Source organism: Talaromyces stipitatus, genomic scaffold, assembly GCF_000003125.1.
Source record: "Talaromyces stipitatus ATCC 10500 scf_1105507295517 genomic scaffold, whole genome shotgun sequence".
Taxonomy (NCBI): domain Eukaryota; kingdom Fungi; phylum Ascomycota; class Eurotiomycetes; order Eurotiales; family Trichocomaceae; genus Talaromyces; species Talaromyces stipitatus.
In genome coordinates this window covers 1,808,022-1,824,795 of record NW_002990121.1, presented here as the reverse complement: position 1 = coordinate 1,824,795, position 16,774 = coordinate 1,808,022, and the positions used below count along the sequence as shown (strand labels likewise).

Below are 16,774 nucleotides of genomic sequence, written 5' to 3'. Positions count from 1 at the left end.
GCAACTTATTTTTGAATAAAGACTATTTATATGGATGTGTATCTCCATTTATTTTTATGACTTCTTAGCTCTTATAACATACCCGGAGACATGGAACCCACGGTCCGCTACAGGCACATGTCAAAAGGACATCCCATGAGAAACAGCGATCTGAATGAGAGACTTCCAGCGATACAAAGTCCCTCGTATATTCTGTATATATTTTGGTCCGAGATTGAGACACGGCTGCGTATACAATATTATCGTACAAGAATCAAAAAAAGGATAGACTATACACAAAAGTGGGGGGAAAATTCATATACCTTTCCCTCTTTTCTGAAACCTCCAAGAATGAGGAAATAATGAACGCTTCAATAACAAAGAAAACGCACAAGAATTCAGATATGCTGGTCAGATATGGTAGACGCCAAATATCAAAAAGGCAAATAATTATGATATAAATCAGATATTATAGTGAAAAAGTCCAGAAAATAGAAGGAAATTCGTGACATGATCCGTCTGTATCATAGTATTCTGACTCTTTTCTTATCGTGTTTTCTTAAGTAGCACTTCGCCGCGAAACAGCCGATCCCTCATGACTTGACTCGGTATCGGTGCTTTGTTCGACTAGCTCTGCCGTGCTGCCTGGGTGTTCGGAGTCCAGCTGATGGATGCTAGCACCTGCTCGATGATGTGCTACGTAGCCCATGCCGGATGGTCGTCCAGGATCAGCACTTGCTATCCGTTGGATGGTGGATGTAGATGACGCTGTAGACCCATGGCGTTCTTGACTGGTCTTGCTACCGGCTTCGCTCGCTGCGAAAGGGAGTCGTGCTTCAGACTCACTTGCTGGGTGAAGTAAGTCGGAGCTAGGTACCCGACGAGATGGGTGTGTTGCGCTATCCGGTGAACCGGGGATAGGTACCAAGGCCGGTGTAACTTCATCTAGGGGGTCATGAGGACCATATCTCCTCGAGCTCTTTCTTGGGACAGGAGGGCGATTTGAGGAGTGTGTGCTAGTACGAGATCCGACTCGGCTAGGAAGCTCGATCGACCCACCAGCGTCAATCTGGGGCAGTTGGAAAGACTCTGTCTGTTCTTCGTCCTTTTCTTCCTCTGCGCCATCCGAGTCGTGGTAGGATGTTGTCGTGGCGCCGGATACATTTCGCGAGTGACCTCTCTCACTAGCAACTTCAGGAGATTGTGATTCGGGCTCATCCCGGTAGGGTTCATGGTATTCTTGGTCTTCGGCAGGTGAAAATCCTGCAGGAGGTGCTCGAGCACTTCGAATCACCTCAAAACCTTTACCTTGCTCTTTAGTCTTCCCACCTAACAACCGACGGAACCAACCTGATGCCGAAGAGACGGGCCCTGTTGGATCTGCTGGACCCGTTTTCAACTTGCGAGTCCCAGTATGGGATAGCGCCGGACCACGAACTCGATAATAAAAGTCGACTTCGCGGACCGCATAGTCCTTACGGTTCGGTCGGCCATCATCCAGATCAGGATCGTCTCGAGCAGTGCCAAGGTGTGCGGGGAGCGGTTGGCCTGCGCTTTCAATACCGGCATCCTCCGTATCGCTACCAGATGTAGCTGGCACTCGTCCTTCACTGCCAGACTGTCGGGTGTCCATGGTAGTCGTTCGAGGACGGGGTGGTCGATAGTAAGGATCCATCGCCTCGGGCTTAAAGCCAATAACAGAGCCACTCTTTGGTGTGCCCATGGGTTGGTAACCGGCATGATGAGAAAATGCACTACTGGCGCCAGGTGTGGTTGGAGTGTACATGCCGCTATTCGTTCGACTATGCGGACCACCATGCGCACTACCCGCATCGTAAGCAATACTTACTCGACCATCGCTGACGGCTGTGCGATTTAGAAGCATTGCCGAGCTTCCAGAGATACTTCTTGCCCGAGAACCACCAAATTGTGCTGATGACCGTTCGTCCATGTTAGCAAGCATTGCTGCCTCTGAACCCATGCTTTGACGTGTGCTGCTTCGGGGGTTGCGTCGAGAGAGTTGTCTTGCACCAAAGACCTGATACTCGATTAGTAATTTTTCTACAAAACAGCCACTCCTTTCCAAAACCGTCTGAAGTCGGATACATACTTTTGTGAGGCCACCTCGTGTTGCACCTCCTTCTGCACCTCCAGCCCCTGCAAGACGAGCAACGACTTCTATCAGAGTCTGCAGAGCGTTCAGGAAAAATCCAAATAACAGCATCCCTCCGTGCAGAATCAAGATTGCGTATCCAATCCATCCCTTGGTCTGTTCTGAAATACCCAAAGACGGCACAAAGGCAACACACAACAGCACCACCAAAAAGCGCACAAGAGAGAAAACAAACTGATACAGATTCATCGATGTCGGAGAAGCATACGGTCGGAACGCAACTAGAAGTAGGATCATGGCCACTTCACAAATTGCGAGCAGGACAACCTGGGCAACACCTGAAGGTTGAAGGGCGCCGATTGCGACAGCGCGGAGGACAGTAATGAGAATAGGTACTAGGGCGAATGGAGCGGCCTCATCGCGATATGTGTTGTATAAAGGTCCATATTGCAGAACAGTAGGGAGATCGTCGAAGAGGTACGCTCGAGGCCGCGCAGAGATTATAAGGTGAATAATATAGAGGGCAAAGACGAAAAGAATGAGGAGTAATATGACTGCCAGTACAACGGAGTACGCCATTGATTTCCCGGCAACCACCAATTGGAATAACGCAAGTGATACCATGGGTAACAGGAAAAAGTTGAATGTAATGCGAATAATGTTTCCAATCGTGAATGGAATGTTTTTCGAACGTAAATCCTCTTCTGGAACGCGAGCCATTCGATGGTAGATCCACTGAGAGCCAAGAGCAACTTGGGTCAATACAGTCACCGCAACCAAAATCACCAGTAACCAAATGATTGATCCCGGCCAGACATCTCTTATACTGTGCAAACCGACATATTGTCTGAGTCGATCCAGGCCATAAGTTCCGTTGACAACATATACACCATCGATAATCGGATCAATCCCTGTTCCATGGCTTGCGAAACTCTGATTGAACATAAGGATCGACCACGCCCCTCGAGATACAACAGGTTGATAATATCCGGGGTAATTTAGAGATAAAGCTCCGGTAAGTACAATGAACTGGATATATTGCAAGCAGTCCGCGAATCCCGGAGTAACCAGTCGTAAATGATCTTCGTCTCGGCCATTATTGCTTGTCCACTGATAAATGTCGGTCGAACCCCAAGGACTATATGTAGAGGCGAGTATGTTTGCGAGGGTTAGAAGCACCAGAACCAAAAGGGGTAAAAATGCGAACACTCCTTTGAGTGTCCCACCCAGATCCGGCGTGATTATGCCAGAGATGCACCCTAGATCCGTTCCCTGTGCGTCACCGGACTTGATGCGTAGAGTGGTCGCTAAACTCGTTAATTGGTATGATCCACCAAGGTCATGCTGGATTGAAAATGCTCGAAGTTGTGATGGATCTCTCCTGGAAGTAAAAAGAATACAGTTTAGCACAATCACGGACACTTAGTGAAGAAGACATACCCATTGACATTGAAAACCGGCCCAAGAGGACAGCTGCCTTGGGTGACGTTTCGACAGAACTCAGTCGCATTTTCATATGGAGTAAAGGTGAGAACATCGAGGGTTGTGAAAAGGGTGGTGTATGTCTGGTTTCCATCATTGTTGACAATATTAGGGATCTTGCCGGCGTTGTTTGTATTATCATTCCATAGTGGTGAGCCTGGTGCTGGAGCAGGTTCCCCTGCAGATCCAGTGACATTTCCGTAAACGGTGATATTCAATGGGTTTGGGCCGGGTGCAGGATCGTACACGACATGAAAATATTTCGGGACAAACTGCAGTTGACCGGGATCGTTCAAGATATTGGACTCCAAACAATTCTCAAAATCGATAAACGCAGCATTCGTCGAGCTTGTCAAAAAGACGAGGAAGCAGAACAATATCATAAACCAAGAATTATCCATGATGCCGTTTGTTCTCCGAAACGTTACCCCCCGCCCTTGTGTTCTGTCAATCACCTCGTCATTGCCTTTTATCCTCTCTAGTAGCCATGGCGACCCGGAAATCCGTCGACGATGTCGCCTATTCCCGTCAATATCCATTGCGACCCAACAGGGGCTAATTGAGAAGACCTCCAAGAGGTCTGCCCCTCTCCAACACCAGGGCTGTCAACCTGGTTTGATCCCAAACGATGGCGGATTCTGTGGTTTCCGTGAATAGCAACTGGTTGATGGTTTTATAGCACCGCGAACGACCAAGATTCGAAAAGACTCGTCGAACTAAATGACGGATAGTAATGTTTGTCACCTCAGTCGTGTTTAGTGTTTCTTTCTGGTTGGAGAATTAATTCTGTACGGGTCGGTAGATAGTCAGCCCAAGGCAACCAACTGCGGTTAGGAAGCTTGCAGCATGACGGTGGACGGAGCGAAAACGAGCGACAAGAGGCCCGGAGAAAGGTCTGCTGGAGGAGAAGGGAAACAATTGGCGGGCAAGTACGGAGAAAGTAGTCGAAGAAAAGATGGTCGAGTCGGGTCTAAGCGATTGTATGGAAACTCGAAAGAAATCAAAACAATTATCCACGATTACAGCTGTAAAGCGGAGGACTCTGACTTTGTCTCAGCACAGCCACTCGAGCCCTACTGTGGCGCTTTTCTGCCGGTTTCCTTCCATAATGGGAAACTGGGCTGTAAGTAGGGCAATCTGCAATATCTACCAATCAAATAATTGAGAATTCGAAATTGAATAAAATGATTGCAATTATTTATTTGATCTAATTTAATTTTGTAATAGTACACTCTCAGTTTATCATGATAAATAGTAATTATTTAAATTGAAACATATTTTGTACAAGCTTTGACTGAATAGTTGCCCTAATAGCCAAGGACAAGACAAAAATAGACGGTGGTAGCGGTGACGGTGGATGTTTCTCTTTTTCCAACCTCTTTGCAATTATCCACGAGTCTTCTTTTTCCAATACCACATACTGAACACTGATACCCTTGGATAAAGTCCGTATCCAATCAACAATATGATCCAAAAGATCATACTGGGTTTATGCTCGTTCGGCAAAGTCGCTATACCACTCTTCTTGAGCGCCTTTCTTATCGCTACCAAAAATCGCTATGAATTACACCGCCCTGGTTTTCTCGATTTGACCAGATGAGAAAGAATTAGGATCATTGATGACCCATCATCCACTGCTCGCTGATGTCAGAGCAGACTAAGGGGAGTAGAACCTCCTGCGGTAATGTTGTTGATACGTAGTTCTAATTAGTTAGGCAATGGCCCGTTAGCTAGCCTCTTAAAAATCAAAAGGATTCGCAATGAGAGACCAGACACCTACTCCAGATAATTGGAAAAGGCGTATTGAAACGACAATTGATCGCATTCGTTCTCAGACGCATCGAAAATGGTGATACCTATATTCACTTTCATAAAAAACCGGCTTGGACGGTTAATGCTTTTACAAGATAAGTTTTGTATGGAATAGCCACACTCATCAAAGAACTCTTGAATGATCCGTTGAGCTTGGGCGAGAAAGCCTTCGTTTGAGAGTTTAGACTCTATGAGATATTCAAGGGCCCATGTGTTATTAACTCAGGCTTCCGCATCTCACTCACAAAAGGTATGCATATCTATAAATGGTAAAATCTTCTCACTATCTTCTTCCCCTGTCTGTTTCTCTTTACCCTAGAAAAGCTCGGGGCAGTCTCCTAGCACCCACGACTTTCTTCGAAAACCCTCAATAAAACTACCCACCGGTGTGTTTTCAATCTGAGCGCGAAAAGAGATTATTTTCATATTAGTGCTTGGGGGGGGGGGTCCCGTTCTTGCTACCCGGGTAAGTTATGTTGAGAAGGTTATATCATGGAATGCCAAATACCAGCGGGTCCAAAGGCAATGCGCTGATGAGGTTGTCTCGCATGTATCACGCACGGACTCTAAATAGAGCATGTCATTTCCCTATGAGAATGTGGGTTCGCTCAAGTTGTATTCAGGCTTCACAGGAAGTTGAAACACTAGGTGGTTAGACTGCAAGGTGACTGGAAGAAGATTCGACGGTAGAAGCTCAAGATTCTCGGATGACACTCGATTGAGCTGTTTTGTGTAGATTGAGACCACATTTGTTGCGTATTTCCCAATATCTGCTATATGTTCCGCGACACTGGGTTGTTGCCCAGCTGTATAACTGGTTTCCAAAAGGAGAAACCGACAGAACTAATCTTCGGAGACTATGCAATCCAAGCACTTTCCACAACAATGAATCAGATCGGAAAAGGCAGTGGAAGTGCTAAGGTTGGGGATAAATTCTGTTTCCCACTTGTTCTTGAGGTCTGGTTTCGCATCAGTCTGAACAGCAGACAGCATAGCAGAGAACTGGAAGGAGACCAGCTCGAGAACACTGCTACCATCAAATAGATCGGCGGGCCGAGAAAGCTGAACACAGCGGTTGAAGATGCAGTAAATATATCCTAACATCATGGTGAAGCCTACGGAGCATTGGTGTAAGGGTCTTGACTAAGGGACTGACTCAGGAATGAAGACGAATAGATAGAAACTGACTAAGGAACTAGAAACTAGGGACTAGGAAAGAAAACAAGAGGACTGCTGGTTTTCAGGACAAATCGATGGGCAGGATGAACTCCTTATAAGCTCCATCCTGTCAACATGAATTTTCCTAATCAATAGAGCAGTGACATCTAAACATAGCAAACAAAGCGGCTTTGAATATACAAAGATGTGCAAAGGAAATTGTCGGAACGTGAATATCAAACCCTACACGTTTTGGCACCGGATATAGTTAGTCTGACGCGGCACGTGCGTGCCGCGTATATCTAGCTAGCTATCCCCGTCCCCCTCGTTCTTGGGGACAAGTCACAATATTAGGAATCAAGATATCTTCATATTGTCAGGCTCATTAGGCCGCTTCGTGTTCGCGCCTTACTACCGTCTATGCTTCGTGATACGGACCGTAGTTAAACCAACAGAAATGTTAGGAATCCCGCCTCACTCGGCCTGATCTCTGTTCCATACCCTATCTTACCAGACTAGATTATGCGCGCAGCTTTTTGGTCTAGGTGGTTCCAACAGGGAACAACAAGATGCATAAAGAAAATGAGCGTCAAAGAATGCTAATCATAGAGACATGATATCCTTCGGGGAACTAAGAAAAGAACAACACGCTTTAATCGACCAGGATTTCACCAACTACAGGAGGTTAAATCCGCCGACCAATGAGAAGCAAGAGAATCCAACCTCAGGGTCAGAGCGAGAGCAAACCCTGACATAAATCTTGGTTGTCGGGTAGTCAGATCATAGTAACTCCTCGCGGAACTAAGGTTCGGTGGTATTCTGCTAACGAGAGTGTCACGAAGACGAGTATTGTAATATATCAAAGAGACAATAAGAGACAATAAAAGAGAGGTAACTGTGTTAACTAGCTTAGAGTGATCTGTGTACTGTATATACTCTTATACCCTAGGTTGTACAGTTAATAAATGACAGTAAAGTAGACCTAAATACATGATGAATGAGCGTCCTTTTATGTTCCTCATATCGAATTACCCTGATTCGATATGTCGAATCAACCTTGATTCACTACCGAAGCACCTTGATTCGTTAGTCACGTGATTCCATAACCCTAGTCACCTTCTGCTTCGGGTTATCCTTGTTCCGTCATGCAGTAGCGCTGTTAGCCTTACTAATTCATTGACTGCGACTTTCTTGATTCCTGTGACAATTAGTTAATTCAGGATTTCAGATCCCTTCAATATTAAAGTTAATATTAGGAATATAAATTATAACTAATAGTAAATAGAATCTATGGAATGTCCTCATAAGTTATCTTAACTTAGTTCAACTTAAAGGTAGCTTACATAAGACAGTACAAGAGTCATACATTGGACTGCACATTAGGCGGTGAACAAACGTATAGCAGCTGAGCCGATCGCTGGCGTCAAGCCACACTTTCTTTCCCTCTCCTGAAGGCTCTTTGAGTACGGAACATTCGTTGTCTTGCCAGTATGCCCACATTTCCTGGATGAATTCAAGGTTCAAAGTGAAACAGGGTCCTTCGTTAACTCTGCTATGGTCTCTCTTGATCCTGTGCGGCTGGAGACTCCTCAGCCTCGACCTACAGTTACTCCAGTTGGTATTTCCACAGACACTGTGGTGTAATGTGGTGTAATGTGGTGTAATGCTGTATATTTCTCAGTATAGCATGATTGTACTACAAGTCGCTACAAGACTTATTCGATTTGATAGCTGTCGGGACGTGAATATCAACCCTACGCGTTTCGGCACTGGATATTAGTTAGTCCGACGCGGCACGTGCCTGCCGTGTATACATCTAGCTAGCTATCCCCCGTCCCTTTACTCTTGAAGGCTCGTCAGCTTGTCGAATTAGCTGTTCTACGTGTCTAGTGCTAGCGACCTAGACGTAGATAAACCGACAATAGCAAACTTGGCAGTCTTGTCTAATGCCGAATGATGTCTGTGGGCTTTGATCCCGTGTCTCACATACGAATTCGTTCGTGCACGTTTCATTGGCCAGGCGCTAGTCCAGAACGCAAGCTTGGTGACAGACAGGCCTTAGTCGTTTGACTTATGGGCTAAACTGGTAAGTTATGCATGGTCTGTGCCGGTATGCTGGCTGTTGTCTCCAGTCCTCGTAGGTAGTGGAAAGACTAGTGGTTTATACTTGTCTCACTCGGTGGATGAAGTCATCGCTTGCTTTATAGGTATCTCTCGTCATAGGTGAGTATTGTAGAATAACGTCAGTTATCGACAGCTTGTTCCGATAAATACCAGCTGTCTGCCAGCATCTGAAACTGACTTGATAGCTGCTATTAGTTTATCTGGATCGAATCAGATGGTACATGATGTTGTACAACTGTCGCTATTCAATTGACTTGGAGGCACCAATAAAGGTGTACTAGTGCCTAGCAGATATCTTCACTCCCAACAGTTTCTCTCCTTGCTCATGTCGCCTGTATCTTTCCAGATCGAAAAATTGAAATCCCAGACTCGCCAGAGTCGCCACTGTATCATCAAAGTCGGTCAGTGAAGAACATTATTCCATAATGATAAATCGATGGCTTTCCAAGGACCTTGCCCATGTTGTTTGGCTTCTAGCCTGCAGGGCCAGACGCACCTTGAGACATCTAGCCAAGAAAATGGGGCCACATATTGAGCCGTTAAGCAAACTGGAAATGGAAAACTGGCTAAGGCATAGTATGCTACATAAGCTTTATGAATACCTCGACTTATCGAGGCGTCACTTCGTTCCATGGCCTGTTTTTCGATCATCACGAAGGCCAGCGAAGCATGGTTTCGGAGATGTCGATGTATAGAGCAACAATATCATCCACCAGAACCACGTATCTCGTTGAGATTTTACGAATACTCGGATATGTCAGATCAACAAATTCTTGTTCAGTGAGACTGTTATTTGACGTCTAACTCATTCCTTAGTATATAGTTATGCCAATCAGACCCTGGAAGGCACCATAATTAAGGCTTAGCCTTGAGCATTCACAAGTGGCTTGAAAACATTCCCATCACTTTCGTACTCTGAAATAACCTTCGTAAGTAATTAGCTACACAGTATCAAATGCTCAGGTACAGTAAACAGAGAAATGTATCAGTCTACAATCAAGCCACAACATCGTTGGATAACAATGGTCCAAAGATGTGCGTACTAAGTGACGCAGGGCGGTTACGGGGAGTGGAAGCCGACTCCGTCTAGCCCTAGTGCCTAGCTGTCTAGCCATGGGACAGGCTAAAATCATAGTGCTTTGATAGGCTAGGCTCTAGTTATGCTATCGAGTGCTCCATTGCTATTTTAGCCGTTATATAATTCCAGCTCTCTGATTGGTTGTGTCGGCGCTTACTCCAACATCGATCTAAAACCCTAATCCTCGAGATTGGACGCAGTAGTGATGTTTGATTTTCCTCAGGATACAGATAGCCTGGCCTTTGGTTATTCTAATTTTTGAAGATGGATCTACGTCTGCAGTCTTTACTAAAATTATGATCTAGGCTGTTCTATGCTTTTGTTGCTTTTGATTCTGTTGAGTACATATACCCTCAGGCTGCAGTCACTGTCATCCTTTCTCTTCTTTTCAGTCATCAATCATCAGTCATAGAGTCAGTCTTTTGCAAATTACTCACTCCTCTCACTCATATTCTTTTGTCTTTTCTACAGACACTCCCTGCATTTTCTGCTCTCTTTAACACAACTCGCTTTATCTGCGACAAGACCTAACATCATTTCTTCAGAACGAATATCTCCTTAAACTCTCTACTATCTCAGCGAGGCACTCATTCCGCTCCTATTTCAAGAATTAAACTCTGCATATAACTTTCAAAACGCCCTACGGAGACGGTCAGCGAAAGAGCATCATGTTCAAATTCCTTCGAGTGAGCAAGCACGGCATCCTAGGTGTCAGCTACCACATCTTTCGTGTCGCGGAGTTCATAACCCTGATTGCCATCATCGGTCTGACAGCTTCATTTGTCTCGTCCTTGGTCGATGCGGATGTCACGCCTCCATCTATCCTTGTTGCTATTTTGGCCCTCGTAAGCCTGCCACCTACCTATGCATTAACCCTATCTTAATAGGAAGGCAGGTTTCTCTCACCGAAGTATACATAATAATCACTTCAATCCTCTTCTACGACCACAAAATGCCCTTCATATGGGCTCTATGTACCGACTCGCTCATCCTAGCTGGTCTCATCGTCATTGCCGTTGAAGCTGGAAAACCGCTCTCATACCTACGCTGTTCGGATATTGGCTCTTCTAATAGTGCGTTCATGTTTGAGTCTACACTGTCAAACCTGGCTGGTGTTCTGAGTGCTGGTTCGGTGTTTTCGAAGTTTATTGCATCGGCGAGACATGTTTGTATTGAGATGAAGGCTATTTGGGGTTTGATTATTGCTAATTGGTGAGTTTCGTCTATATCCCGTTTTCTTGTGCTAGAGACTGATATGAGCGTTTGAATCTAGTATCTTCTTTGCTTTTACCGTTCTCACCGGCATGATTCTTTCCTTGATGGACAGACGTGCCAAGAGGGTGAAGAATAACAACGACTTCTAAACTGGTTTATACTCGTTTCCCGGTCTTTTGCAGATTTACGGCGGAGCTAATTCCACTTACGACATACAGGCTTTTCTCGATGGGCCACCTGGCGCTACAGTAAAACAAAAATTGGGTTACTTTTATTTTAATAGGGAAATTGTTTTTGGTTTCTTTCTTTTCTTGCGTTCTGTTTAAGTGCTTTGATTGCTTTCTGATCTTGCTTGGTTGAGCCCTAATATCTTTGGCCTTTTGCATTTCCCATTTAACGTCCCTTAGGTTCCTTGACATATGCGTAATGACAACGTTCAAGCATGACACTATTTGAAAACTCATTCTAGACCTATATTCGATACTCCGTAACTGATATTATTACTAGTCATAAACTAATCTTTCCAGCTCGGCCGTGTATTCATATCATTCATTAGACTACGTAGTACTCATATCCCACTGTCAGACGGTCTTTGCCCGTATATGACAACCCTAAAAACTATCGTCAGATATTACAGCCTCTCAACATGATGTCAAACTCACAGTTCATAGTAAACTCTACTCTCCTGCTCTACAAGCACTCTCTTCGTCTCCGCCACAAATTCTTTTGCTTCATCGGCTGTCCACTATGGCGTCAATTAGCAACTCTCATTCGCTCAGAAAGAAAAAGAACATACCCCCATGTATCGTGTACTAACAGCCAATACCCACCCTTCCATCCCCGTCTCCCAAAACTGTCGAAACCATCTCGCAATCTCCTGAAGACGAGGGACTGGATAATCCGAGTATCCTCCCATCAATTCCTCACCTATACTAGTAGTACCTTCTGTGGTAATAGAGGTCATTCCTTCCAAGCAGTCGAACAGCGGTAATATATACCGTATCTCACGCACATTATCAAACCCCGTTTCATAAATCAAACCAGCCATTTGATCCGCGACAAACCATGTTTTGCCCGTTTGACGACTACATTCTTGCCAAAATTTGTACCACGTCGCAAAAATTGAGTTTAATTCTTCTGTATGCGAAGTTGACTCCAGATCCAGACTGCAATAGTCGTTTCCAGCACCTTCGTCTGCGGTATTCGTATACCAGAACCGTGGAATCAGCGACAATTCAACCTGCTCAATGTACCCCTTCCCTGGCTCAAGATGATCGAATGCCTGTTGGTATAATTTGCGCCAATCTTTAATACTACCGTACAAGCAACGGATGTGTACAAGGTCGAATAACTCGCGTCCTTCGTCGAGATATGTCCAGTTTGAGCAGCAGTCGTCGACCTCGAAGGTGAGATTTGGACGGATGGTGGCGTCGTCGTGCCAGATGGGTGAGAGATCAGTGCCGAGGACTTGGGCTGCTGGGTTGGCGTCGGCTATGTTGCTATATTGTGTTAGTTCCCTTGGGCTACTTCGTTATGAGGATTCAGAAGATTGTATATACCTAGCCCATAGTCCAATACCAGTCCCGACATCTAGAACGTGACGTGGGCTTGATATAGGAGCGAGATAGAGTCTATCTTGCAAAACAAGTGTGAAGAGGTGGTGTCTGATACATTGTCAGCATACTTCCACACCGTTGAATAGTATGGAGCACATACGCAACTCTTTGATGATACGCATCCTGTTCATCATTTGGGCCCCAATATGAACCTTCCCCTATATCTTGATCAGTTTTCCAGCGTTGGAATTGGCATCATAGACATAACAGACGTACGATAAGCATGATATCTCCGATTATTCTCGTATTTGTATGCCTGTAGCGGTGATGCCAGTACATTTGTACTAACGCCAGAACGAAGGGTCAGTTTTCCGTTGGAGGATTGGATATATCGGGGATATCACTTACGACAGGTTATCGCTGAAACTTTCCTTCGATGCCGAGCTGTCGTTTCTCTAGAACCAGATGTCAGTTTCAAGGTCATAATACTTCCAGTCCGAATCAGACTCACTAGAAAAGACCCTTGTCTCCTCGGGGTCAGGAAACCCGTTGCCATTATAAAAATCAATCAGATGGTTGTCGTCGTCCTTCTCATTCGCCTAAGTATACCATGTATTGACAAAGTCTCCTTGCCCGATCTCCTGCTACTCCTGAACTCTCGGGCTCCAACTTCAAAACCCCGTCCCAGCATAGAAGCAATTCAGATGGTGTGGATCCAATCTCTCAACACAAGGTCGTCCAAGAAAGCGTTCTGACGAGAACAAGCCAGTAACAGAACAACGAAACCCTAACAACCGAACTTGGAATATCGACGTAAATGAAGACATTATATTTCTCCAACACTTCTCACCGTTCCAAAGGACAAAAGAAACAATATAAATACTTCCAACCTACTTTCCAACCTGTCAGTTACGTCCAAATCCAGCTTCAGGTCACACACACCTCCCTCAAACTCGATGCATACATAGCCCAATTCAAAAACGGACCAAGATCGACAATGTGAAGAAACAACATAGGGTCAAAGTACCGAGTATCTAACCCAACAAGCCGAACATCTCTTTGCTTATTCCCTGCAGAATGAATAAAAATGATCAACTAGGTATGTAGGTCAACACCGTTGAGTATACGGACAAGACGAGATCATGAAACAACGTCAGAATGCTTGTCTCTCATCTAAGGAATCGCTTAGCTTGAAGATAGAGTTATTTTTGTCTGTACATAGTATGTTGATCTGTACTGAATATGAAGCACATATCCGACTCGTTTCGAGTTCGAACGTCACTCAACGGTCTCGACTCGATGGGCCGACGGTGTATCATTCCAATGCTGTCGCGTGTTTTAAGCAATCATTTTCTATTTGTAGGAGAATAATGGACTACGTACATTTTACAGTGAGGCTATTCAGTCAGATAGTACATATGCGTAATTTCAACCTCGTTCCTGGGAATATTGACCATCGCGTGCTACCTTTACTTTCCGCATGCGGTTCCGAAAGGTACATATACAGTAATGAAGTTGCTCAAGCGAAACATTCCATTAGTATCTCGTCTAGTCAAAGTGAAATGCCGGATGATATCAGATGAACTGGCAATTCTCTGGAGTGCATAAATATCCAGCAGTATGTATATAAATATGTATTTCATGTTTCCATGCTGCAGATAGAAAACAAGAGAGATTGACATGTTGTTCTTGTGTCACTTTGATGTGTCGGGCAGGACGTCCACATTCCGGAGAAAATCATTGAGAGTATGTGTGTAACCAGGTACGTGGTACAAAACAGGCTTGTTGAATGTTGTTGTCATGTTTCAGGTTCTATCATCGTATGTATTTCGCCTAGATACGGAGATGAAGAGGGTTATTTGTGTAGTGACAGCTCATCCATCTACCCAACCATCTCCAACCCCTAACCTTGGAAACCCCAACAACCAGCCTCATCAGTAAATAAAAAACAAAGCCAAAAGCATAAAGTAAATCACCCTGAACTAACAGGCGGAATAATAGCAACCTCCTCCCCTTCCCCAATCACAACCTCCTTCCCAGCCGAAGTCGTCCCATCACCTTCGCCCTCAGTAGAAGAAGGAATATCAACATACTCCAACCCAACACTGACACTACAACTACTCAAAACAGTCTTCGTAATACCGGGATATCGTTCTTCGAGTAATGGAAACAGTCCGGAGAGAGGTAAAGGTGCTGGTAGGGATTCGCTTGATTTGCCTGTGTAGCTGGATGCGGATGCGAAGTAGAGGATTTTGAAGGTTGGCATTTTTTTCTCTCTTCTCTTCTTCGCTTCTCTTCTCGATGATTGCTTATTGTTTATGTGTGGACCTCGCCTTTGGTGTGTAGAGACCGACTTATGATGCAGTGAGTAGGTAGTTAGGTGAGGTTGTGATCGTTGTTGTGGGGTTGATGAGTCAAACCGCAGGTTGAGATTTTGGCTTTCTTGATTTGAATCGTTCTTTAGTAATAGTTATTACCGAGTAGCGTCTTTTGCGTTATTGATATACCATACCGCAATGCTCGATAGAAGTGAGAAAGATAAAGTCGTCTCAACCATGCAGGTGGGATTTTTAAATTACAAGTCAGTGAATATCATGTGACGGCGTCCAATTCATTATGACTAAAACTTCACAAAAAGTTTATACGCCGTAATATATGTACAACTAGGCTATCAAAGCCTTAAAAGCTGATACAAAATCGTCCCGTAAATCCTCCCAATGTTCAATACCTACACTGACTCTCAATAATCGTCGATCAACCCGGCTGTCCGACATGGCCCGCCACTCAATCAGACTCTCAACGCCTCCGAGACTAGTAGCATGATGGAAATAGTGCAGTTTGCTTGGCAGTCTTCTGGCCAAATCCGCATCTTTCATGATGATCGAAAACACCGGTCCATACCCATTGGGCATTTGTCTCTTAACCCATGGCTCCGTTTGGAGACTTGCGTGCCGGATTTCAGAGAGTACTTTCGACACCGCTTCTGCGTCGCTTCCAGCGCTTGCATTTGATTGTGTCAAAGCAGAGTGAAGGAAAGATACGAGGTTTGTCGCATTTTTGCTAGCCCGTTGAACTCTCAATTCGAGGGTGCGTAGACTGCGCACTCCGAGCCAACTTTCTAGGTTGCCCATGTTATTGCCGAGATGAAGACGCTGGCTAAAAAGCTGATTGAACCAATCCTTACGCTTTGTAGCCAGCACTCCGCAAAGGAGATCACTGTGTCCTCCGAAATATTTCGATCCCGAATGCATAATCATATCGGCACCAAACTCGAACGGATCCTGCAGACCAGGAGGGCCAAATGTACTATCAACAATAAGAAACGCGCCGCGAGAGTGTGCTTTTTGTGCATAATGCTCCATATTAAATGCTGTTCCGTCGGGGTTAAGAGGTGTTTCGAGTAGAATGACGTCCCCCGCTTGCAATTCCTCCGCAGGGCAATCCAACCCCAGTTTCTTTAAGCCAGTAAGTCGGTGGAAAATCTCAATGACACCATGGCAGCCATGGTAATTGTCCCCAATAGAAATGCTTTTTGGGTTGAGAAGCACCAATGCCCCATTTAGAGCAGCTAATCCCGAACCATATGCGAGGGCGTGTCCTTTAAGTAGAGACGAAAGGATAGCTTCGAAACGTGCAGAATTCGGCGCGGCAACTCGTGAATAAATCGGCTCTAAACTGGAAGGGTCTTCCTCGTACTATCATTTCCAAATTAGAAAAGAACTAGCGAGTTACCCCTAGAAAAACGTACGTTACGTTCTGCTGCTGGAATCAATTGCTCGGGATTTTTATGGTAGCGAAATGTCGTGGATAAGTGAATTGGAGGAGCAACGTCCGTAACATTGTTGACAACATCATCCGCATGGACTGCGAGTGTAGCTGGCCTGGCCGGATGAATCATGGTTAATCGACCGTAGGTCAGCGCAATTGAATTGGTCGTACTTTCAATAAGACTGTACAAATTTTTCTCTTCAAGAGCAGAGACAATTCGGAAAAATAGTGTCTATAACCTGAAAGTTATCGAACGAGACGGTAATAATATGAGGGGATGGTGGGTCCCGATGTCGCCAGTGCCAAATCCCTTATCAAATGACTGATCAAAGGGCGTCTATCCTTTACCCGATATCCGGTCACATGACTCGTTCGGGGTTTGTCCCGGCTGATTTTATCAACAAATTCTCGTTCAGGGGCCACTATCTGCGCATCGATGCCATCCGCGTAGGTTCCCGTGCGGAACCAGGCAGGCATGAGAGGAATTTT

At 45.1% G+C, this 16,774-nt stretch overlaps 4 protein-coding genes across 4 annotated transcripts, besides 2 other annotated features; 1 reads left to right on the top strand and 3 right to left on the bottom strand.

Annotated features, from left to right (window-relative positions):
- Window positions 1–137: 137 nt before the first annotated feature.
- TSTA_006900 (uncharacterized protein) lies at window positions 138–3,975 on the bottom strand (the record flags this gene model as incomplete). Its single annotated transcript, XM_002488282.1, has 3 exons — window positions 138–2,017; window positions 2,090–3,473; window positions 3,533–3,975. The coding sequence occupies 3 exons, from the start codon at window positions 3,973–3,975 to the stop codon at window positions 539–541; spliced, it is 3,306 nt and encodes a 1,101-aa protein (XP_002488327.1). The 3' UTR covers window positions 138–538.
- A 4,203-nt stretch (window positions 3,976–8,178) lies between these two features.
- Window positions 8,179–8,210: a microsatellite.
- A 2,204-nt stretch (window positions 8,211–10,414) lies between these two features.
- On the top strand, window positions 10,415–11,110 carry TSTA_006890 (uncharacterized protein; the record flags this gene model as incomplete). The annotated part of the gene is made up of 3 exons (XM_002488281.1): window positions 10,415–10,591; window positions 10,642–10,958; window positions 11,020–11,110. 3 exons carry the CDS (start codon window positions 10,415–10,417, stop codon window positions 11,108–11,110), a joined length of 585 nt encoding a protein of 194 aa, XP_002488326.1.
- Window positions 11,111–11,426: 316 nt separating this feature from the next.
- TSTA_006880 (uncharacterized protein) lies at window positions 11,427–13,373 on the bottom strand. Its single transcript, XM_002488280.1, has 8 exons — window positions 13,029–13,373; window positions 12,926–12,972; window positions 12,794–12,861; window positions 12,678–12,735; window positions 12,521–12,625; window positions 11,758–12,460; window positions 11,624–11,706; window positions 11,427–11,572 (listed from the first exon to the last, which is right to left on the bottom strand). The coding sequence occupies exons 1-8, from the start codon at window positions 13,071–13,073 to the stop codon at window positions 11,530–11,532; spliced, it is 1,152 nt and encodes a 383-aa protein (XP_002488325.1). The 5' UTR covers window positions 13,074–13,373; the 3' UTR covers window positions 11,427–11,529.
- A 923-nt stretch (window positions 13,374–14,296) lies between these two features.
- TSTA_006870 (cystathionine gamma-synthase) lies at window positions 14,297–16,762 on the bottom strand (the record flags this gene model as incomplete). Its single annotated transcript, XM_002488279.1, has 4 exons — window positions 14,297–14,959; window positions 15,246–16,212; window positions 16,266–16,517; window positions 16,541–16,762. 4 exons carry the CDS (start codon window positions 16,760–16,762, stop codon window positions 14,490–14,492), a joined length of 1,911 nt encoding a protein of 636 aa, XP_002488324.1. The 3' UTR covers window positions 14,297–14,489.
- Window positions 14,783–14,817: a sequence feature (GA-rich).
- Window positions 16,763–16,774: the final 12 nt, after the last annotated feature.